This window comes from Rhinichthys klamathensis, unplaced genomic scaffold, assembly GCF_029890125.1.
Source record: "Rhinichthys klamathensis goyatoka isolate OS25496 unplaced genomic scaffold, OSU_Roscu_1.1 h1tg000165l_1, whole genome shotgun sequence".
Classification (NCBI taxonomy): domain Eukaryota; kingdom Metazoa; phylum Chordata; class Actinopteri; order Cypriniformes; family Leuciscidae; genus Rhinichthys; species Rhinichthys klamathensis.
The window spans coordinates 1,501,388-1,526,448 of record NW_026606697.1 but is presented as its reverse complement, the minus strand read 5'-3'; the positions used below and the strand labels follow the sequence as shown (position 1 = coordinate 1,526,448).

The window sequence follows — 25,061 nt, the reverse complement described above, 5'->3', positions numbered from 1 at the left end:
ATATGAAAAAAGAAAAAATTGGAACAGATACATACTGTAAAACCTAACAGTACTATTTACTCAATTAAATTGAGGTCACTGCACTCAAATAATACCGAAACTTGAAGTGTCTTGAATGACTGAAACAGAACTCAAACTGAATGAGTTATAGAACATTTCTAGATCCCAGAATGATAATTGAATAATAATAGTATAGTTAAGTTAATTAATCATCAATTAAGTGATGATTGCTCATTAGTGATTAACACCTGCTGTTAACAAGCAGAATCACTGAAGGAAAGAGAAACACAAGAAATACAAGGTTTAAGGTCACCATGATGGAGATCAGCGTTTGCTTTAGTTGGGCTCTTGACCCTTGATGTTTGAGTACAAGTCTGTCTTTGGCTGCTGAGTGTTTATAAAACATTCGTTATGGCACAAAAGTCAAGGAAAAGTATGATCGGGTGATGATGGTCAAGGTTTGATGATGACAATCATCACTTAATGACTTGATTCACTGATCTCATTCAGAGTCTAATCTCTGCTTATATTATTAATTGTATTTGAAAATAGATTCTACAACATAAGAACTAGAAATGTTATGAATTTCAGATAGTATGAAGGATTTTACAGAAAATGTAATTCATTGCCAAAACTAACACAGATATCAAGAATCAGCATATGAATCTCAACAATGGTGACCATTAAAAAACTATTCATACTGCAATGAATGCTGGGTACTACCATAATACAAACCTTATCCATGGCTCCCAGCATGCATTGCAGCATGAATCATTTTTTAATGGTCACCATTGTTGAGATTCATATACTGATTCTTGATGTCTGTGTAAGTCAGCATGATACCATAGAGGTTTTTAAAATCTGATTGAAAGGGCCTTCCAGCAGAATCACAGTTCTTTTATAATGAATAATACTAGTTATATATCACCTGTTTATCAGAGATTACTCTCTAGAAAAGATCAGAGAATCAAGACACCAAATGATGATTCATCATTCCATAAATCATCATCAAAACAAAATTTTCTTTTGGCTTTTGTGCCATAACAAATGTGTTATTTAAACACTCAGTTACAGCAGCCAGAGGAAAAACTGGTGTCATAAAGTAAAGGGTCAAGACCCCAACTAAAGCAAACACTGACCACTATCATGGTGTCTTTAAATGCAAACTCAATAAATCATCTTCATCTAAACCTCTGTTCATTCACAATAACACCTTCTGTAGACGCATGATAAAAGTCAACCTGGTTAGTAATAAGTGAAGCTGGTAATGCTGTTTGTGGAGTTGTTCAATCCTCCTCTGAGATCTTGAGAGATTTAAACATTTTATCTTCGGTTGATTTCATCTAATGTTGTGGTTGGAAGTCAGTTGTAGTTCTTGTGTTTCTCTTTCCTTCAGTGATGTTAACAGCAGGTGTTCATCATTAATGCTCAACAATCACTTAATTAATCACTTAATGTCTTAAGCAGTAATGATGCTGAAACTATTTTCAAATATATTCAAATAGAAAACAGTTATAAATTATATAAATAACTATAATTACATATATAATTATATAAATAAATATATTTTACATATTTATATGCATTTTATTCCTCCAACTTCAACACTGCGCTGAGATGCCAGTTATAGACATGAGCAGAGGCCAGATATCGTTCCACAATGACTCTCTTATATCTCTGGCATCATCACTATGGCACCAAGCTGATCTAATTTCATTACCTGTAGAATGACAGTGTGAACAGATAATGTCAGATGTAAAAAGACAGATCAGAATCGGGTGCAGTGTGAACAGAGCCTAAACTTGTTGCATGTGCACTACGGACAAATTTATTGTAATTTGAACCACTATATGTTGCTGACACTAAACAGCACTGGTTCTCATTTGCCAGGTGACAGATCTTGACATGCTGACTGCAATTTAGATTTGAAGGGAAGACAGGAAAATTATCAGTGAAAGCAACTTTATAATTGCGTTTTGTTCACCACACAAAGCGATTAAACTACTTCAGATGAATATAGTGTACAGTACAACTTATAAGAAGCCTGTCTGTATAAATCAGAAGACAGAAGCTCAGACATTCATTAATGTTTCACAGTCACAGATAAAATAAAATAATAAATGCAACATGAGAGTGACTACAACAACAAAGACGTGAGTGAGTAAATATTCTACTACTTTAATCTAAGTTTCCATTCCTTTAATATAAAAGACTCAAAGAAAGACTTTTTTTTGGTGAAATGCGTAGATTTCTTAACAATGGAGTTGCTGTCAAGTAAAAAGCAGAACCAGTAAAACTTGGCCCACAGTTATGTTTATAAATTGGGTTTTCAGTGAAAAATGGACAGAGCATAAATTGACAGAGGGACATCTCGTAATCATGCTGTCACAGACTGTATATTATTGTACACTATTCAAAGGTAAACCACATGCAAATGTCTTGTCCGACACTGCGCATTTGTTTGTCATTCAAATGAAAACGCATCATTATTGTCAGCTGCCTTCTCTCGCCGAAGTGATTTGTGCTTGGCTGAATGATGAGACTAGATGAGAGATAGATCCCTCCTGTAGAGCGGCTCGGCACACATCCCGCCTAAACAGATGACATGTGTTTTAGAATCAGCATGCAGCAGCAACCTTGCTCTCGGCCTGTCTGCTCTGACTACTGCATGAGGCCTGTCATTTAGGGAGTCCTGCTGCAATCCCACCAGGAGAGAGAAAGAGAACGGGAGGGATGTGCATCCCATATGTGCATCTCATATTCCAAACCTTTTGATCTGAATGCAAAAATTCAACTGGTGCACTTTTCACCTTTTGGCTTTCTTGACACTGACTGCACCCAATTGCGATTTCTTATACATATATACAGTATATATATATATTATTCTAATGTATTAACTAACATGAACTAACAATGAGCAATGCATTTGTTACAGTATATATTAATCTTTGTTTATGTTTGTTTATAAATATACAGTCGTTCATTGTTTGTTAATGATAGTTCTGATCACCCTGTCGGAGTTTATTCTCTGATAACAATCGCTAAAAACAGGTAACACGGGCTTATCCAGGTTACTGAATTTAACGCTATACGCTTGCTATTAACTTTTTTATCCTCCTGAAAGTTTTGTGTTTGGTGAGCCAATAAAATATCAAAACTCAAATCTAATATTTTGTGTACAATTAATGAATGATGTCATCCGGGTATCGCACACTCGCTCTCATAAACGCAGCTGCTGCCATTTTGCAACGATTGTTTTGTACACTGTAATGGATTATAAGATGACAAACAGGTAAGATTTTTATCAATATCTCTCATTCCCATAATTATTTATGTGGCAAAAGTGGTATGACTGTACCTTATCCCTTACATGTCCGTCTAGTTTGAACTTAGCAACTGCTCTCTCCACGGAAGTTTTGCGTTTAAAGACCTAATAAAATATTTCGACTCATATTTCGAAATCAATATTTCATGTCTAATTATTTACTTATGTGGCAAGTAGCAATGTAATAAGCAGGATAATGCACATCCAGCCGGGTTGTTATCGCAAAATAAACCCCTTCAGGCTGATGCGAGAGCCCTCCAGTTCGCGTCGTGATCCTGATCACCCTGTCAGGGTTTATTCTGCGATAACAATCGGCCGGATGTACATTTACTAATGTTAACAAATACAGCATTTCTATTTATTTGGTATATATATATATATATATATATATATATATTTATATATAAACATGGTGTCCAACATCATACATAAATGTGTCAAAAGAAATATGGCAAATATATATATACACATAATTACTACTTAATGGGACATACTTAATAAAAATCTAATGAGACAAAAACAAAATTTTAACAAAAATTAACAGGATAATAATCTAAATATAATATAATTAGCTATATAAAGAGATTATAAGCCATCAGCAATCATTCCTTTCACTTCCTTAATAAAGACAAGACCCTGTACTTGGTTATTAATACCAAACTTGACAATTTTTCCACTCAGAGCCTTATATCTTGTTGCTGTCATCTCAATTTAACGTCAAAGTCATTAGTCAGCAGAGTGATAAAATGTAATGCTTTTCATCAACTCAATGTCTTAAAATCATGTGCTGTTTAATGAACATAATGATGTCTGAGTGTCAGATCATATCTGAGTCCTAAAACATTAACGGCATCAGCGAGAAAAATCCTCCATTCCTATTAAAACCAGAAAAAGTTGCAGAGATATTGCAGAAACAATTTTTCCTCTGGTTGATTTTCATCTTATACCTGTTTAACCCAGTTTAACACGGTGCAAGGAAAGAGGTCTATTTTTATGCATCACAACCTAACGCAATCCCTAAATACGTGCACACCCTCAGATTAAATTATCACAAAGTCTTACAGGTTCATAGGTGTTAATTGATGTATCAGTTCATTTAGTACCTTGTTCTATTTTAAACGTGTCCATACAGTTATTATTCTTTTCAGAGTAAAGTATGGTGTTATCTGCGTTAAAGTTTGCAACAATTTCAGTAAATGCATTTTCAGCATGATTTCTAAATAAGTATTCACAGCCTATATTCAAGTTATTCAAATAAAAGCCCTTGAATAAAAATTATTCAGTGTTTTCTACAGAATTGTACACATTCTACCCTTTTAGTACACTAAAACTCTTAAACTAAACTGTAACCAATCAAACAAGTATTTGGAATTATACACTTTAGATTAGGGTCCAATTCTCACTATTAACTAACTATTATCTATGACTTTTGCCAATAAACTCCTACTGCTTATTATTAGTTAGTAAGATAGTTGTTAAGTTTAGGTATTAGCTAGGATTAAGGGATGTAGAATAGATCATGAAGAATAAGGCAATACTATGTGCTTTATAAGTAATAATAAACAGCCAACATCCTAGTAATATGCATGCTAATAAGCAACTAGTTAATAGTGAGAATTGGAATTCATTTAAAGTGCCCCTATTATGCTTTTTCGAATATTTCCTTTCATGCAGTGTGTAATATAGCTGTTTGTGAATGTAGGTTTGTAATACATTTGCATAATGCCAGCGTATGGTCTTCATTGGCTGCCCGTGAACAACGTCTACTTTGACCCGTCTTCAAAAACTGTAGCTCAGACTGGAAAAGTTTGGCTTGTGTTGTCGACATGTCGAGGAGGTGCTGTTTTCTGCGCAGCAAATCCACTTTGCATGAACGTCAAAAGGACGAGGACTCTAACTGATATGGTAAAATCAATGCCATCATTACTGTACGTATCATTGTGTATCAAGTGCTAAGGAAGCCTCCAGAGCTGAAATTCAGATATGGTAATGGACATTTGGTTTCCAACACGCTCTGTAAGCGGTAGACCAATCACAACAGACTGGGCCGTCTGACCAATCAGAGCAGAGTAGGCTTTCGGAAAGAAGGGGTTTAGAGAGACTGAATCTTCGAACAAACTGTTTTTAGACACGTCGAGAAAAGAGGTGATGTGCAATGTATATTATGAAAAAATGTAAGTGTTTTTTGACCTTGTATGCATGTAAAACTATTGTAGGAGTCCTCCAAAACAAAATTATGGCATAATAGGGGCACTTTAAGTTTCATAAAACTTACACATTTGCATTTGAACATTGCTTGATTCAGTCATTGTTTGATTCAGTCTGATTTGCTAATCAGGTAAAAGTAATTCATTAAAATAAGCCAATAGAACAACAAATAAACAACAGTTGTGTTCATCTATCTCTGCAACAGTCTTCGCATATAATTCACAAGCTCTTAACTAGGCAAAAAATACATACATTTTTGGCTAGTTGCTGTAGATTCAGAAAACACTAATGATATTTCAACTTCTCATTTTGTACATAAAATAAAGCCATTCTTAGCACACCTTCAGCAATTACAGGACGCAGATTAAATAAAAAATAAAGTACACTGAACTTATTTTGCAGTGGTTATATGAAAAGCTTCAGTGTGCTTTATTAAAGCTAAAAGGGATCAATTTTGCAGCAGATTTTAAAAGAGAACTTAATTTTATTTGCCATTGATGTTTCACTTTACCTCACCAAAAGAACCAGATATGAAAACATGCTGATAGAACTAGATCCTCACATTTTCTGAAGGAAATCCGAGTGACGCTTTCCTGTACAAAACTCGCTGATAGTGTGCAATGGGTGATTGGCAGGGCATTGCATTGTAGTTGCCAAGGTGCTCTGAATGGCTAGAGAATTTAGGGTGGATACTTTCTGGTCTCTAAATCTGTTGTTGTTGTTGTTGTTGTTTTTGTTGTTGTTGTTGTTTTCTTTTTGTGTGCCATGTTTTATCATCTGCCAGGTGAAAGTCTGGGGCTGGATTCATGAAAAAAGTCATGTCACACTGTGGCACATAATCATGACCGATCCCTGTTTACATTATCCATGACTGGTGTCACTGTACTCGTGCACACTAATGTAATACGTATTACAGTATATCTCGCTACACTGTAATATCTAATTAGTTAAGCTGACTTTGATAAAAAAAACATGTAAACCGATTGCCTCAAAACAAACATGTAAAGTGAAATAGAAATAGTATGTTGTACTAAAAAATGCTTAGTTAGTACATTTCACTCACACAAGTGAAACATCAATTTATGAAGTTAGCTTATTTGAGGTTCTCTCAAATTTTATAAATATTCTTAACTTTATTCTTAAGAAGATAAGGAGATAGCATTTATATGACCATAAATGACGGAGTATTTTAAGTCTATGTTGCTGCTATGTGAAAAAAAAAACAGCAAAACACGCCGGCGCGTTCTTGGTCCCTAGAGGGTTAAGAATAATTTTATTCGTATGAATGTTTTGTGAATCCTGTCCCTGATTTCTAAAAGTACCAGCATATCTTGCCTCAACAAGCTGCATAATTTGACATATTTCAGTATTAGCAACAGCAAACACCATTGAGTATGAGACACGAAAACGCTGTAACAAGCGAATTATACGTACATAGCACAGCCAGCTGAAGGGACACATTGGTCATCCCCACCACATTCTCAGAGATGCAGGTCAGAACAAATCCGTTGTCGTCTCTGCTCACGTTGACCAGCGTCAAGTTGATGGAGTGAATGTTGGGCCAGTAGACATTCGACTGGAGGGCAGACGAGAAACATTATGCTATGGTTAGATTGAAAATAAGGTTAGAGAGTTTGTTTGGTGTGGGATGAATGGCGCTCACCTGGTGCGTGTTGATGGAGTGAAGGCCGTTCACAGTCCAGTCCACCTCAGGTAACGGAGAACCAGAGCCGTTACAGCTGAGCATCACGTTATCGCCCTCCAACACAGTGAGGTTACTGTGAGCAACGCTGATATCTGGCAGGTCTAGATCAGAGCAAGGACTTTTAAGTCTATACGTTGATTGTTTTCTTAAAAGAATAGTTTAAGGCAAACAACATACTTTTTTTTACCATGTTTTACCACCAGTTCATAATTAGCAAATTAACATGGTATATATTGTGTAAACATTTTGTTTGTTAATACCAAAGCGTAACAATTAGTGTAAGCTATAACTAGCATAGTCATTTATTTGTAAGAAAATGTCATGTTGTTTGATGATATACTATAATTTATACTATATTGTGCTGCTCTTTACTTCAGTTTTCCTCTAATGTAAAATAGTGGAGGGTGTCTGCTATGTTATGAAAGCATCTATATCTGTTACAGTGTTGCTATAATTTCCTAAAATTCAATGAAAAACTTACTTTGGCAAATAAATAGGTTTAAGGTAATAAAATGACTGAAACAGAAGTAAAAATAAATAAAAGACAAATAGAAACATTTAAATAAAATAATAATTTACAAAAGCACAACAAAAATACTGAAACTTTACTTTCATTTTTATATTTTCAGTTCTAATTTTAGTTTAATTCAAAAATATTTCAATAATTCAATAGATTTCAGTAAAATTTTATTCAGTAAATAAAATTCAGTAAAATGTATAATGTTATACTAAAATGCTTATTGTAATCATTTAGTGTGAACCTTAACCCCCAAATATGCATGGTTTATACCCTGGCAGTTCACATGTTTTTTTTGGCATAAAAATGTTTTTAGCAAAAATATTCATGTCTCTTCTGTATATGATGTTTTGATGTGTATCCAAATATGTTTGCATGTCAAAACTCTGCACAATTTCCTTGATTATACGAGGACATTGTTCGAAAATCAATACTACATCATAATATTAGATAAGCATTGCATCATACAAGTAATATAATCTTATATAGCAATACGTAGTGCATGTTTGGCTTACAGTTGTATTATTTATGAAGAAAGATGTCTTACCACAGTGGGCAATGCTCATTGATCTCAGGCGAATCTTGTATGCGCCGTTCTTGCAGTAGAGTTGCTGGGTGTGCAGGCCGGCCTCACCTCGCAGCTGCCAGAGCTGAATCCATCGAATCTCACAGCCGCAGTCAAAGACGACTCCCTCCAGCCTCCTGCGTCAACAACACAGCTAACGGTAGTTACACAATCCCCAAACTCAGACCTAGGCATGCAAAATCAGTCAATCTTTGCCTGCCCTGGTTGAAAACAACAGTTTTGTGACACTATCTCCAGGGTGGTGTGAAATAGTGACCCAGGCTGATTACAAAAAAGGTAGGTTTCCCACTTGGGGAGATCCATAAGCAATCCCCATCATTCCCTTGAGTAACATACAAAACCATGGGCTGCTCCAGAGGGACTGTTTTGTAGTCTGCTAATTGACTATTTATTTAGCCTTGCATGACATGCATTGCACACAACCATTTTGTCAGCTGCATCTTTTTACAAGTCACATACATGATGCATAAGAAACAACATTCAAAGCATGGACATTTACATTTCAAAGCTGTAAAACTGGCAACTGCAAAAACATCATAATTCCCATTCCCAGCAGCGACATTGTAGATTGTTACTAAAACATGACATCAGTAAATGTTTATGCAAAAATAAGTACACATTAAATAATAGCTAATAAAATTAATGGCTTCCCGTTGTTTGGTTTGTTTTTTTGTATATTCCAATTCAGATTCCCACAAAAATATGAAGCAGTAGAACTGTTTTCAACATTGCTAATAATAAGAAATCGTTCTTGAGCATCACATCAGCATATTAGAGTGATTTCTGAAGGATCATGTGACACTGAGTAATGATGCTGAAAATTCTGCTTTGACATCACAAGAATAAATTACATTTTAAAATATATTCAAATAGAAAACAGTTATTTTAAATTGTAATAATTTTTTTTTACAATATTACTGTTTTTGCTGTATTTTTCAGCTTTGGTGATCATTAGAGACTTCTTTAAAAAAATAATAATAAAAAAAAGAACGCAATCTTTTCAACGGTAGTCAAAATATAGTTCCAGTCCTGGGTGCATCATTATTTGATGTGCATAGAAAATATAATCATTGACATGACATAGCATGTTTTTATATTTATTAAATATTTACATATATAATATATTATAAAAATATATAATAGAATTTCTCTTCTAAAAATAATTCAATCTTCCAGGATTTGCACATTATGCTGACAAATGGGTATGCCTGATTTCTGACAAAGCTGAGCGGACATTGATTACTGGAACAATACAACATTTCACTTCTTGAAAAACACAGTCGCTGAATGGAAAGAAAAATGAGGCGCTCACAACGTGATGAACTGTATATCATTACCCACAGGCTTTGATCTCAGCGTGAAACCTTAGTCCATTAATCTGTATACTCGGGTTAGGAAATACACTACTGTATGTTTTCAGAGCCCTTCATTATTTTGCAAATCCCTTTCTGCAAACCTCCAGGAGTCAGGTCATCCACAGGAAGAAATGCATCTGTACGACATGGATTGAGCTGACAGTTAGAATGGCCAAAGTGATGTAAAGAATGTAATTCTGAGAGAAATATGAAACTCTTTCTTCATGAAGTAAACTAAGGAGTTGAGTCTAACAACAACAAAAAAGACGTGTTTTTTTGTAAGTAATTATATGTTCTTTGAGCTTAAACTTAGGCATCATTTACGCTGCCAGGAATAAACCAGCGGCGGCCAACGGGGGGTGGGGGGGGGGGGGGGTGACTATCATCAACGATGATTGACAGCCTATAACATGATTATGCACACTGATGAGATTTAGTTGTGTGTGTGCACCTGAAAGCTATTTAGGAATAAAATTGTAAGATGCAAAGAAATTCCTCTGAATCTAATGGGATCATTTCCATTTGAAGAATAAAACAAAACACAGATGTTTTGAAGCAGCGGGTCTAAACTGGTTTTGCTTCCGAATCAAGATTTTGCATTAAGTGGAGACCCAACATACTTCCAAAATTGCTTTACAAAATGTATTTAAAAATGAACATTCAAATGTATTTCCCCAGCTGTCATCAGATCATACCTGTGACCCACCAGTTGAGAACCAGTAAAGGATAAAGTCTAAATTCTTTTTCCAAACCCATGGGCTGATATTACATTACAATGACTGTTAGGATGGATTCACTGAGTCTGAAAATCAATAATGCCTGTGAATCTCATCAAGCTTTGAAGATTACACCATTATTACAGCACCACAGCAACATAACTGATTCCAATCTACTCCATTATTCTCCATAATACATGCAATTTGTTCAGTGAAGTTCAAATTTGTTTGGTAACAAAGTATATTCAGTGAAAATAAATGCAATTTATCCCGTTGTTCTTTTCTTTGCCTTTTCTTCCATTGCAGAGATGCAACATCCATTTGATTTACAAGCATTTTTATATAAAATAGTTTGAATGTATCTATATACTGTATGTATATACAGTGAGGAAAATAAGTTGAACACCCTGCTATTTTGCAAGTTCTCCCACTTGGAAATCATGGAGGGGTCTGAAATTGTCATCGTAGGTGCATGTCCACTGTGAGAGACATAATCTAAAAATAAAAATCCAGAAATCACAATGTATGATTTTTTAACTATTTTTTGTATGATACAGCTGCAAATAAGTATTTGAACACCTGAGAAAATCAATGTTAATATTTGGTACAGTAGCCTTTGTTTGCAATTACAGAGGTCAAACGGTTCCTGTAGTTTTTCACCAGGTTTGCACACACTGCAGGAGGGATTTTGGCCCACTCCTCCACACAGATCTTCTCTAGATCAGTCAGGTTTCTGGGCTGTCGCTGAGAAACACGGAGTTTGAGCTCCCTCCAAAGATTCTCTATTGGGTTTAGGTCTGGAGACTGGCTAGGCCACACCAGAACCTTGATATGCTTCTTACAGAGCCACTCCTTGATTATCCTGGCTGTGTGCTTCGGGTCATTGTCATGTTGGAAGACCCAGCCTCGACCCATCTTCAATGCTCTAACTGAGGGAAGGAGGTTGTTCCCCAAAATCTCGCAATACATGCCCCCGGTCATCCTCTCCTTAATACAGTGTAGTCGCCCTGTCCCATGTGCAGAAAAACACCCCCAAAGCATGATGCTACCACCCCCATGCTTCACAGTAGGGATGGTGTTCTTGGGATGGTACTCATCATTCTTCTTCCTCTAAACACGGCGAGTGGAATTATGACCAAAAAGTTCTATTTTGGTCTCATCTGACCACATGACTTTCTCCCATGACTCCTTTGGATCATCCAAATGGTCATTGGCAAACTTAAGACGGGACTTGACATGTGCTGGTTTAAGCAGGGGAACCTTCCGTGCCATGCATGATTTCAAACCATGACGTCTTAGGGTGTATTCACACCTGCCTTGTTTGGTTCGATTGAATCAAACTCTAGTTCATTTCCCCCCTTGGTGCGGACCTTTTGGGCAAGTGTGAATACAGCAATCGAACTCGGGTGCGGACCAAACAACCGAACCGAGACCCAGCTGAAGAGGTGGTCTCGGTACGGTTCCAAACGAACTCTGGTATGGTTCGTTTACGGTGTGAACATGAACCGACCCAATTGCAAGAAAGCAGTGCGCCTTTGAGTTAACAGGCTTCCGTAGTCGGAGATTTTGGCATAATGGTTTGTGTTATTGTTGTTCAAGTGCGAAAGAGAATTCCATTCCGGCGCGCTGTCTGGCCACACGATACTGTTGCGCGTCTTTCTGCGCGTCGTGTGTGTGCATCATTGGAATGGAATGAATGAATGAGTGTGTGCATCAGGACATTCACATACAGCGCGTTCTCTTTAGTCTAATCGCGCATAGATGCAAAAAGAGCTTTTGCAGTTAATATAATGTAACGATAGTTACAATACAAGGATGATGCTGCGTTAAACTGGACAAACTTAATCGCAAGCGTTAACATGGACAGCACTTGTTAGCAGTATACAATAAGAATCTCATTATTTGAATGTGTGAACATAGCCCCTCTCTATGAATGAAAACTTTATACCTTATCCGTCTTCTGCGCAGTTTCTTCATATTGCGTTTGTACAGAATATCACAAAATTAGTAAAATAACAAATATTGCAGTTCGAAATATCTCCATGCTGAGCCTTTTTTGCACTTCCTGATTTCCCTACTTGAGAATCCTTGTCCAATGAATGGACGACCTTAGCACACATGTGGTTTTGTTTACAAATTTTGGTTCACTTGCAAAAAGAGCAGTGTGAAAGCGAAGCGTACAAAAAAAAAAAAAAAAAAAAAATTATTTGGTCCGGACCAAAGCAAGTGAACTATCGGACTTTCCTGATTTTAATTCACCCTTAGTGTATTACCAACAGTAACCTTGGAAAATGGTGGTCCCAGCTCTTTTCAGGTCATTGACCAGCTCCTCCCGTGTAGTTCTGGGCTGATTTCCCACCTTTCTTAGGATCATTGAGACCCCACGAGGTGAGATCTTGCATGGAGCCCCAGTCCGAGGGAGATTGACAGTCATGTTTAGCTTCTTCCATTTTCTAATGATTGCTCCAACAGTGGACCTTTTTTCACCAAGCTGCTTGGCAATTTCCCCGTAGCCCTTTCCAGCCTTGTGGAGGTGTACAATTTTGTCTCTAGTCTCTTTGGTCTTGGCCATGTTAGTAGTTGGATTCTTACTGATTGTATGGGGTGGACAGGTGTCTTTATGCAGCTAACGACCTCAAACAGGTGCATCTAATTTAGGATAATAAATGGAGTGGAGATGGACATTTTAAAGGCAGACTAACAGGTCTTTGAGGGTCAGAATTCTAGCTGATAGACAGGTGTTCAAATACTTATTTGCAGCTGTATCATACAAATAAATAGTTAAAAAAATCATATATTGTGATTTCTGGATATCTCTTTTAGATTATGTCTCTCACAGTGGACATGCACCTACGATGACAATTTCAGACCCCTCCATGATTTCCAAGTGGGAGAACTTGCGAAATAGCAGGGTGTTCAAATACTTATTTTCCTCACTGTATATATAGTATTCCCATATTCAGGCCTAAAACTAACTTGCCATACAGACTTAAGAAAATTGATCGGCCATAAATATTTTTTACCGACCATGAAACCGATTTTGCAAAAAAACAGAGAGTTATAAAAAACAAAATTTGTAGATACCAGTGAAATATCACAATTCTCTATTTTAATTGAACTAATACACATTAAAAACATTCTTAAAGACAAGTAACAATAGTTTTCAGGTAGAGACATTAAATAAACTAACAAAATCTAAAATGACACTGGATAGTCTTAACTCAACTGTATAAATAAACATCATTGAATCTTTATTAGAGATACAAAAGTTATTCAAGAGCATTTTTTTCTTTGTCTTTTGTTGTTTAATTACCATTTAAAACAGACAGCAGCAGGATTATTTGGCTGCTGTCACTTTAAGACTAATGCACGGATCCAATACTGATACACATGCGTTGTCTTTCTCTACGCTTTACATTCACTTAAGCCATAACTGGCTATGTTTACTAAGACTGCCATTTATGACAATCCTTTGTGAATTTGTCAGTTTAAGCACAAGACCTGAAAGAGAGCTCAGTTTAGTATTTGCACGCTGTCTTGAGTTCCCTTTCGTGTCTTCTTGTACTTGTACACGCTGTCTTGAGTTTTTATTTGAAAGTGGGACTTTTTACCGGCTTGACTCTTGAATTTTACTTACATTTGACGCTTGGAGTTTTTTTTTATAAATATTTATCTGCTTCTACATTAGTGAAAATCTATGGGAAAATGTCTGTATTTTACTTTTTTGAATCTAATTGGCAATAATGAATGTTTTGCTGAAAGGACGGTTCTTGTGAGTGAAAAAAAACACCCTTTTAGCAAAGTAAATACATATTTTGTGTCATATACTTTTTAATAAAAGGAACTGTCATTTCATCTTAAGTCATACTGTCAAAACTATAAGTCTAAAAAATAGTGAGCTATAATTAGTAACCGCCAGCCCATCTTGATGTCACTTCCTTTGTAAAAAAGGAAGTACTTACCCTGATAGAGGAGATACTAAGAACTTATGCTAATGAAGTATGTCTGCAAATGTTTGTGTTCTTGTCCTTGAATACAATGACTTTGTCGGATTTATTGCAATGCAGTCTTTCATTTTCATTTTAAGTGTAGTTTAACCGTATGATCAATCATTTTGATGACACATCATGCCAGTGGTGAATGTCACTCTCAGATAATATAGAGCACCAAGAGAACTCAGAAACATCATTTCAAATGGACACATCATGCATATTGTTTTAATAATCCCAGACTTTTAAAAGGATAGTTGACCCAAAAATAAAAGTTCTGTCATCGTTTACTCACCCTCATGTCGTTCCAAACCTGTAGACTTTCTGCTGCGGAACACAAAAGAAGATATTTTGAAGAACTTTGGGGTCTAAACAACATTGGAGCCCATTGATTTCCATTGTATGGAAAGCAACAACCAAGATATATATATATTTTTTTTTTAATTTCTTCTGGAACAATATAAAGGTCTGTAAATGATGACAGAATTATCATTTTGGGGTGAATTATCCCTTTTAATGTCTGGAATGACTGTCTTGTAACTAACCCTTTAACATTGCAAACTTAAAAACAGCATTCGCATATGTCCTGTTTAATTTTAGCTGTCAGTATACGGTCATTGTTTTGGAGATGCTTGTGGCAGTAAAGATATTTTGTACACTACAACAGTGATGTCCTTTATGAATACTCACTTCACAGTCATTCATCATTAATAGATAAAGATTCTTAATAATACCAAAGATTTCACTCGTTAAAATGATAACAAAAGAGCGGACTGGAATAAGTACAACGATTTACATTCACTCTCGAAATTTCCATTAATATTTCCACAAATTTTCCAGGTCTTAATATTATAATTTCCCTGACATCTACAGACTATTATGGAAGCTTGTTTCTGTCAAGGAACAAAACTTTTTTTTTTTTTAAAGGTAATTGCGTATTTTTAATCTCTCATTCAGATTTTTCTCACAATTGCAAGCTATAAACTCATAATTGCGAGTTTACATCTGGCAACATTTAATTTTTTTCTTAGAATTGTGAGTTAACAAGTCACAATTTTGACTTTTTCTCAGAAATTCACAATTGTTTTTTTTTTTCACCATAGAATAACAAAATAAAAAGGTACTTCAGACTTGTTACACTGCAATTCTGATTTTCCTTTCTTCTGAATCGCGGGACAAATTGTTCAAACTTGTAAGATATAAACTAAGCGAAAACATGCTTCCATAGATTATTCCTATAATCTACCCAAAATCAAAGAATTACACAAAACAGTGTGAGCCAAGTTAATCTTTTGATATTGACTCATAATGGCATGTTTAGATGCAGTTGAACACATATTTTAGTACTGAATTTAATCTTACATTTCAGCACTGAGCTGTGCTAAAATGATCTCTAAAGCCCCCCACCTGGAAAATATGCATAATTCACCATAACAGTGAACATTTAATTTCTAATTTTCCAGAGGACAGATTTGGACGAATGACATGCGTTGTTTAGATCATCATCCACAATATCCACATCAGTGAGGACAGGAAAAGACAGCACTCCACACCCAAACACATTCTGAAATGAAAGGCCAAAAATGTGCGTAATAAAAAATTAAGCAGGACATATGTCAGTGGCTCTGCAAGTTGTGATCAGCCACAACAAAGAACGAGGACAGGGCGTGTCAAATGAAAAATAATTGAATTGTTTTGTCATTTTAAACACAACACGACGGCACCACGTCGTCGCTCACAATCAATAAACAAACTCATCACTTTATGTACATGTAGATTGCTCAAATATTCATGACAAACAAGAAAATGAGGTCAGGCTCTCAGCAGACAAGACCAATACATTTCAATGCCATGTCTTAATTAACCAGCACGAGCAACTCCACTGTTCGCAGACATAAACAGTATTTCTGCTTCATCACTGGAGAAGTTTTGCTTTGACATAGACACAAGTCTATTCGAGGGGGGAGAGCAGGGGGTGCACAAACAAATTAATCAACAGTAACTTGCTGAAAACATTTCTAAAGAACACAGCAATGCAATTGAGCATCAAGCCTGCATTTCAGCATCCAGTTTGGCAGGCGAGTGCTGCTTATCACAGAAATCTATGCAGAGAGAGTTCTGAGATCTATCATAGATTGAGGAGTTATTGCTTGGTGTGTTTGTGATTTGTGTGTGATTTATCTCACATTGGTGAAATACTGTTAACCAATGCAGGATGAACTTACAGTTCGACCAGCTGAAGGTGCTGAAAAAGCTGCCAAGAGAGTGTCGTCAGAGGGTTCCTGGACAGGTTTCTGTGGGGGGGGGGGGGGGAAGAAAGAGGGATAGTGATTTACGATTAAGCTGTGAACACACGAATCAATACAAATCAACATGAAATAAGGTTACAACCCATTTTACTTCCAAAATGGTGCATTTCTGAGTGAAACTGGATGTTTATTGAGAAAAAGATCAGATCAGAGATTCATGACAAGAAAGAAAGGTGAAGCAAATTCAACCAATAACCAAGCAATACATTAAGACTAGAAGCATGTCAATTTGATTTCATATTGACTTTGAAATATGAATAGAATAAAATAAAATAGCTTTTTGATTTTACTTAAATTTAAGGCAAGTGGTTAGAGGAAATGAGTTGATTAATTTTAGACACGTTTGATGCTGAACTTACTAATGTTTCAGTTTATATATAGTTTCTATAACTCACATTGCACGTTTGCATTCAAATACAACAAGTAAGAAGTGTTATTATTAGCACAGCTATTGCTCATTGAGTAATGAATCATACATGTAGCCACCTAAGCACAAACTCTACTCTTCAGCACAACGGTAACCAGAATAATTACATATTTCGAGCAAATAAATGTGTACCTTGGTGAGCATGAGAGACTTCTTTCAAAAACAATCTTACCAGCAAGCTGTTCGGCAATTGTGTTGCTTCAGCTCATTTTAATAAAGTAAATTGAACAATATTTTGTTGTGTAGAAATAGAATACTGACAAATACTGTCAGAATATTGTAAAATACTAACACACGTTGAACATTGCATACTAAAAATAATTAAGCACTCGAATAAAAAGCCTGCAAACCTTAATAGTTACTGAACGTGTTACACAAATACTAATTCAGGGAACACGCTCTGTCAAACACGACATTAAGGAAAGAGTTAACATGAGAGAGAAGGACTTTATGCAACAGGAAATCAGAGAGAGCCTCCGTCACTGCCAAGAGGAGCCGAGAGAAAAGGAGCAGCTGCAGGGGCCGCTCAGCCAAATCAATAAAGAGAACTTGAGCAGTTCGCCGTCTACAAATTCAGTAGACGCAATGAAAGACTGCAGGTTTAAAAGCCAACAAATTCAATACAAAGAGGTGGTCTGGGACTTGTAAATGGCTTTTAACCAAGAAAGCTGAAGGCATGATATGCGGTATGGGGTATTAAAATAAATCTACTGGTTATAAAAAAAGATGGACATCCATGATATGGAAGACAAAAATGGAACAGACATCACAGAACTGGTATTTGACGGTCTGTAATTCAACTTAAATCATGTTAAGCATCCATTTTTGACCAAAATTGGTAATATAATATTTTGTTTATGTATATTTTTAAGATTCTCTGCAAAATATGGTTATAAATGGTCCATGGTCTGAAACATTTGGGTAGATCTGTTTCAGCCTGACTCAAATATATCATACAATAATACATTGAAGGAAGTACTCGGGAGGAACTAATAGCCCTTATCTTTTCCCAAGTAGAGAAAACTTATGTTTGTTATTGGTAAAGTCATAAAAAAAATTAAAAAAAATTCATGTTTTATCCTTTACAAAACATCTGGCTAAATGATTCAAAGGTCATACTTTCATTTAAAATAAGCAGCAATAAAATGACTGCAAAAAATGCAAACTATAGTGCAAATGTTTGTAGCCAATGAGATTTTTTATTTAAATGAATGCTTAATAAATACTTTAATTCAACAAGGATTCATTAAACTGATTAAAAGTGAGAGTAAATACTTATATTGTTACAAAAGATTTCTGTTTTAAATAAATGCTGTTCTTTTAAACTTTCTGTTCATCAAAAAAACAAAAATCATGGTTTCCACAAAAAAAAACTGAGCAGCTCAACTGTTTTGATATATTAATATGAAATGTTACTTGAGCAACAAAATAGCATATAACATTGTCCTAACCAGACGTGACTGACGCCACAACACGTGTTAAATGTATGTTTTTATCCTAACCAGCAGCAACGGCAATACGTGACAATTCTATTTTAGGAACAGTTTCTATTTCCGCAATGTTCCAGCTGGAACAACAGCATGCAGTACGGCAATGATAATCTCAGCTACTGATTATGTGCTTTATTAATTGTTAAAAAAATTGATGTGAGTTTAAATATCTTTTTGTGTGACCTTTAAAGCCATCGTGAAAATAGCCATCAGATCTTGAAAATAAATGAAAGGAAACAAACGGTGAAAAAACAAGTGTATTCTATGATTGTTTCAGTCACTCAGTGTGTATTTTTATAAGTATTAAAATGGTATAATACTTGAATTTGATTATTATCCATTTTGTTGGGAATGCAGTGCTTGCAGAGACTCCGCCCACAGGCTGTTCTGATTGGCTGTGATTTTTGATTGATTTTGTCATCTCATAGTCGTGTCGCGTCTGATGTGGACAGACAAATTTCTTATCGCTGGAAACTTATCGCATCTCGTCTGTTTAGGACATGCGTTAGAATGATATCTGAAGGATCATGCGACACGGATACCTAAAATTGTGCAGCTTGCATAAACAGGAAAAAATCCCTTAGACTTACATTGAAAGAGACAACAAAACATATCATCTTGTGTGTGACGTCTTTTTGACTTGGACCAGTAAGCAACATCCTAGCAACCACATAGCTTTTTTTTTTTCCTCCTCAGAGATCTGCTCTTTAGAGATACACACAGCTGTTATGGCCGGAGTGATGGATGCATGTCTATAAACTAATTTCTAATAAGCTATTTTGACTAGACGACTGGCGTATTCTTAGGGTCACTGAAACTCTTATGAGTTTTATAACAAGCTTTGCTGGCTGCCAAAGCCCGTCACCATAGCAACAAGCTCTCTGATGCAGGGGGAGGGGTTTTGTTGCTGCTGTGCACTTTAAAGTGTCACCACCCACAACACACACTCAAAAACACACACTTACACTCTTTCTGAAGCCGTTGAGTATTAGTCTGTTTTTCATTTTAAACTCATAGCAATTCAACCATTCAGTTCCTGCCTCAAGAGCTTCTGATGGAGTCTTATTAAAATGTGTTGCATAAGTCAATCTATGTAATTGCACGTCTTTGTGGGTGTTACTTAAAGGTGAAGCTTACTGAAGTGTAATTTTTTTGTGCTAAAATGTTTTTTCGTATTCTAACACAAGCTAGAATCTCTGTGGCGCTGTAAGGCCTCCAGAGTATGTGTGTGTGTTTTTTGTTTGTTTGTTTTTTGCTACTGTGCCTTTAAGAAAAACTTCACTTTTAGCTGTTGGATCCAAAATAGTTTTTAACTGTCTCATCTTTCAATAAAAGTCTCTTTGCGAAGCCATCCACATTGTGACAGAATCGCAAAACAATCCAAGCTGAAATATACTGCATAAATGGATAAAGTCAGACTGAAACGATCAAGCACTTTGTTAAAAATAAACTTCAGCTGCTCGTTTCTAACAATGGGATTGTATAGAAAGATATGCAAAGCAACAGGTGCTACACACAGTTAGGAATAGCACAAGGTTTGGCAGACTTTTCGTTGTTTAGGAATAACAAAATCTCTACTGATTTCTCCTTTTAACTCACCATGACCAGTCAAGCGCAATGTCTGCACAACAAATCATCATTTACGTATAACTGCGAAGAGTCATGCATTGACAAACCTGTTGGATATCAGAAAGTTATGAAGTTCAAAAAAGACGATTTTGCAGATTCGTTTCGATAAGCAGTAGAGGTGTAACAACATACCGTGTCACAATATATCGCAATACTAAAATGCAACAATATGTAGGCTATTGTGGATAGTAACAATATGTATTGTGTATAGTTCCCCCAAAATAAAATTTCTGTGTGAGGAGAAAATGTGTGATTAGTGTCAGTACTACATCAAGCTACTATATAAAATGTTGAATATTTTTTTAAGTAAAATAAATAAATGCAAATATATAAATGCAGCACAATAATGCAATAGGGAAATTTTTGTGGGTCCTGATAATGCCAAATGTCATTTGTTACCAGTAAAATGTGGCCTACATTTATTTTAAATATGTCACAGGTGTCTGCCTTCATGTCACATGTCTTCATTTGTAGCACCTGTCTAGTTAATCATCATCTGTTTCACCTGTCTTTACTCAATCTATGGCTGCGTTTACACTTGGCATTAACATGCGATCACCGTGATCCGATCAAGCAGATCGGATCATTAGCCAATCAGGACATGGTGCATTTATATTTGTTCACATTAAAGCAGCCTCTGTATCTGGATAACCGATCGGATTTCTGTTTCCCGAATAATATTTAAATCAGGTCTGTGGCACGACACCAGATTAATAGTGAAGATGATACAAATTAAACAACATCCCAAATGCTTTCACTCACTCACTTTACTTTCATGCAATCTCCATTAATTAGATCAAATTATATTTTTTGAAAGAAGGAATACTTCCAGAGTTGATCTTACAAAAATAACTGGGTTGATCATGTTAAACAAGTCACATCATCGATCATCTGGGTTTAAGGTTGCGTGCAATGACTATATTGACAGAAATGGGAGATTGATAAACATGCTGAAACAATAAAAACATTCAACATTTAAAACATTAAAAAATTCCGATTCCGATTATTCCTCTGGCATAGCAGCGTTCAGCTCTTCATTAAGATCTCATGACTGACTGTGAGTGTACAGTCGATCGCCTCGTTCAGATAATGTTGCACAATTAAAATGAAAAATGACACACATAAATAAACTGTTTTAAAGATTGACGTTTATTGTTCAGATAAGTTTAATTTCTTGTTTAAACTGCGTCTGGCCATTACTTTCTGACAGTCACGCGGGGAGACTGGGCGGGGATTTAAATTACGTTCACCTGTGAATGCAGACACGATGGCTGGATTGCATTTACATTACACTGAGATCCGATCACAATGCGTCCTCGACTACCTCCGATCCGGGACACGCTGATCGGATAACATTCCGATCAGATGTACGTTTACACTTGTCTTTTCGATGTGTATGTGGACAACATCCGGATACAGGTCGCATGTTAATGCCAAGTGTAAACGCAGCCTATGTTAATCAGTGTCTGTATTTAGTTCCCTTCAGGTCATTCAGTCTTTGTCTGTTCTACGTTGTATTTGGTGTGTGTGAGCCTTCAACCCGTTCTGTACCTGTTCGTGTGATATTCTTGTGAGTAAACGTTTATATTGGAGCTTTTGCCTATTCGCCTTTCTTCTACCTACACCACGCAGTGACAGAAGAATGGACCAAAAAGAAAACCGAATGGACGTTCTCCTCACCCCTTCTGATCCTGTCTCTCGACTGGTGACCTCCTTCCAGGATGGCCGCCAGATCGAGGAATATGTCGCTGAGTTCCTGGAAATTTCTCATGGGGTAAGCTGGCAGATGACGTCCAAAAAACTGTATTTTGGTGCGGATTGGACGCACATCTGTACCAGAAAGCTCCAGGGGCAGCAATCCCAGACACGTTTGCCCAATATCTGGATCACGTGCTGGGGTTGAGTGATTCAGCCTTCACCGTAGGTGATGATGACATCGCCACTCAACCACCAACACCAGCTATCTTCTTCGCCACGCTTCCTGTCCTCGTCCAGAGTCATGAAAAGGACTTCATTGACTTTGACACAGAGACTGAGCTGCTCGTCATGTCTGACCAGCCTGATTATCTTCACGTCATGTCTTCCGAGCCTGAGAATCTTCACGTCATGCCTGACCAGCCTGATCTTCTCCTCATCCTTGACCAGCCTGATCCTTACATCTCACTTGACCAGCCGGATCTTCACATTATGCCCTACCAGCCTGATCTTCTCATCATTCTTGACCAGCCTGATCTCCACATCATGCGTGAACCCTTGTCTCCGGCCAAGATGGCCGAGACCACCCGTCCAGAGGCTCGTCCCGCCGAGCCTGAGCTTCTTCACGTCAGTCCCGCCGAGCCTGCGCATCACGTCATGCCCGCCGAGCCAGAGACTGTTCACGTCATGCCCGCCGAGCCAGAGACTGTTCACGTCATGCCCGCCGAGCCAGAGACTGTTCACGTCATGCCCGCCGAGCCCGAGCTGCACATCAGTCCTGCCGAGCCTGAGATTCACGTCAATCCTGCCGAGCTTGAATCTTCTGTCCCCCAGTCTGTCTCCAAATTCCCACCCAGCCTCCCTCTCCCACCTTCCATCTGCCACCTCTCTACTCTTCCGCCACTGCCTGTCAGCCCCCCAGCTCCTCTTCTAACCACCTTCTGCGAGGTGGAGTCGCCATGGGTCTGCCGGCCTGCAGCTCCAACCTGGTCGGTGGATCCCGGTCTCCAAATCCAACCTCCGCAACCAGGACTCTACCTCTGCGCTTTGTTCCATCTGCTCCACCTTGGCTCTTACCTCCCTCAGCTCCACCGTGGCCCTTCAGTTCCCTAGTTCCGACAGGCTCCCTCGTCCCCCCGGATCCACTTTGATCATTCGTCGACCTTCCCTCACCTCTGGATTTCTCTCCTCTGGCTACGCCTCGTTCCTTCGTCTCCCCGGCTCTGTTGGACTCCTCACTCCCTTCAGTTCCCCTCAATCCATGTTAATTAGTGTCTGTATTTAGTTCCCTTCAGTTCACTCAGTCTTTGTCCGTTCTACAAAATATATCTAGTCAGAGACAGTGCAAGAATATTCGTCCAAAATAATTCTGTATTTTCAGCTTCAGAATCATGAATATTTTTATTCTGGTGTCACTATTGTCCTGTGCATTGGGTTACCAGCACCAAGTCCAAGCCTATTCATTTACACCCCCAATGTAATACAAAATTTAGAATTTTAATCAACAGTAAATTTTATGTTTTTTACCATATGTCTTGGAGTATCGTATTGTGATACAGTATGTATCGAATCATGCCATGAGGGTATCATTACACCCCTAATAAGCAGTGTTATTGAGTTGTGAAAATGCTCATAGTACATCAAACTAATTTCTTTCAAAGGATCAAGGAAAATGATATTGTTCATCTGACCCCTTTAAGATAATGACAAATCTGTGAATTCAAAACACTAGATCTCTATTCCTGTATGTTGGACAGGAGATTTACAACAGTACAGTCCTTAGTCTGGTCTCATCTTCATTACTGCAACTCCGTGTTGGCCGACAGCCCAGTGTAAGCAATAAAATGTCTGCAGCACATAGAGTATGCTGCAGCCCAGCTGATCTTCAACCAGGACAGATATTCATATGAATTTCCTCTGCTATGAACCCTCTATTGATGCCTGGATAAAGTTCAAAAACACAACTCAGGGTGACGTAGCCTAGTGGTTACAAGTGTACACTTTTTTTTTCTTTTTTTTTTCACTTAACTATATTTAGAATTGACATTTCTGTCGCAATGCATTCTGGGATTCTGTATGCTAATTAATGCATCGGCTACATTGCTGCCACATAATTTGAATTAATTGAGAATTTCTTCAGAATTTGAAGAAATAAAATTAGGTTTAAGGTTACATAATCTTGTCGCATACTATTCAGAACAGTATTTGAAATAGACCAATAGACAAGCAAACTGCTGTTCAAAAGTTTAGGGAGAAAGTTTTTTTGTGTGTTTTTGTTTTTTACGAAATTCATACTTTTATTCAGCAAGGATGTATTAAATAGGCTATTTGCACGCATAAGTTCTGCATTTGACGCAAGACTGCTCTTCAGTTTCCGGTTGGGTAGATTTAAAGCGGAGGAAAACGGGATTATGGCAGAGTCTTCAAAATTTACTGTCCTCTCGTCTTTGAAACAAAACTTTAATACGTTTAGATGTAATTTTATATATAGTTATGTTTATTTAATATAATAAAGAAGCATAAACAAAATGAGGGGTGTCTGTTTTGTCTGTTTTTGTGACTAACGTTTATTTAGTATAGCAATAGAGTATAAAAACCTATATAAAGTCTCGGTATAGCATTGGACTCTACGATCGGCGGAAGTAATCCAGCATCCTTAGACCTTCACCGGAAATACCGCCGTGCATAGAGCCCATTGATCAAAAGTGACAGCAAAGACTTAAACATTGATAAAAAATCGTATAATTTCAATTAAACGCTGCTTAATAACTTTATATTCATCAAATCCTGAAAAAAATCTATCACAGTTTCCACAAAAATATCAAGCAGCACAACCGTTTTGAACATTGATAATAATAATAAATGTTTCTTGAGCAGCAAATCAGCATATTACAATGATTTCTGAAGGACAATGGAACACTAAAGACTGGAGTAATGATCCTGAAAATTCAGCTTTGCCATATTTTTCAAATCACGATCAAAATATTGCCTGTTGTTACTGTGTTTTTGTTCACATAAATGCAGCCTTGGTGAGCAGAGAGACTTCTTTCAAAAAGATTTTACTACTAGATTTGTGTACTGCTAATGATGCAACATAACACATTAATAAC

The 25,061-nt window shown here is 36.9% G+C and overlaps 1 protein-coding gene across 1 annotated transcript in view; it reads right to left on the bottom strand.

Annotated features, from left to right (window-relative positions):
* ntrk3b (neurotrophic tyrosine kinase, receptor, type 3b) overlaps positions 1 to 25,061 on the bottom strand; it is a 165,590-nt gene that overhangs the window by 59,561 nt on the left and 80,968 nt on the right. The window contains exons 4-7 of the mRNA XM_056259167.1: positions 16,627 to 16,695; positions 8,303 to 8,457; positions 7,197 to 7,339; positions 6,968 to 7,109 (exon numbers count right to left, since the gene is read on the bottom strand). Coding sequence (XP_056115142.1) covers positions 6,968 to 7,109; positions 7,197 to 7,339; positions 8,303 to 8,457; positions 16,627 to 16,695 — 509 coding nt within the window. The remainder of the gene's footprint in view (positions 1 to 6,967; positions 7,110 to 7,196; positions 7,340 to 8,302; positions 8,458 to 16,626; positions 16,696 to 25,061) is intronic.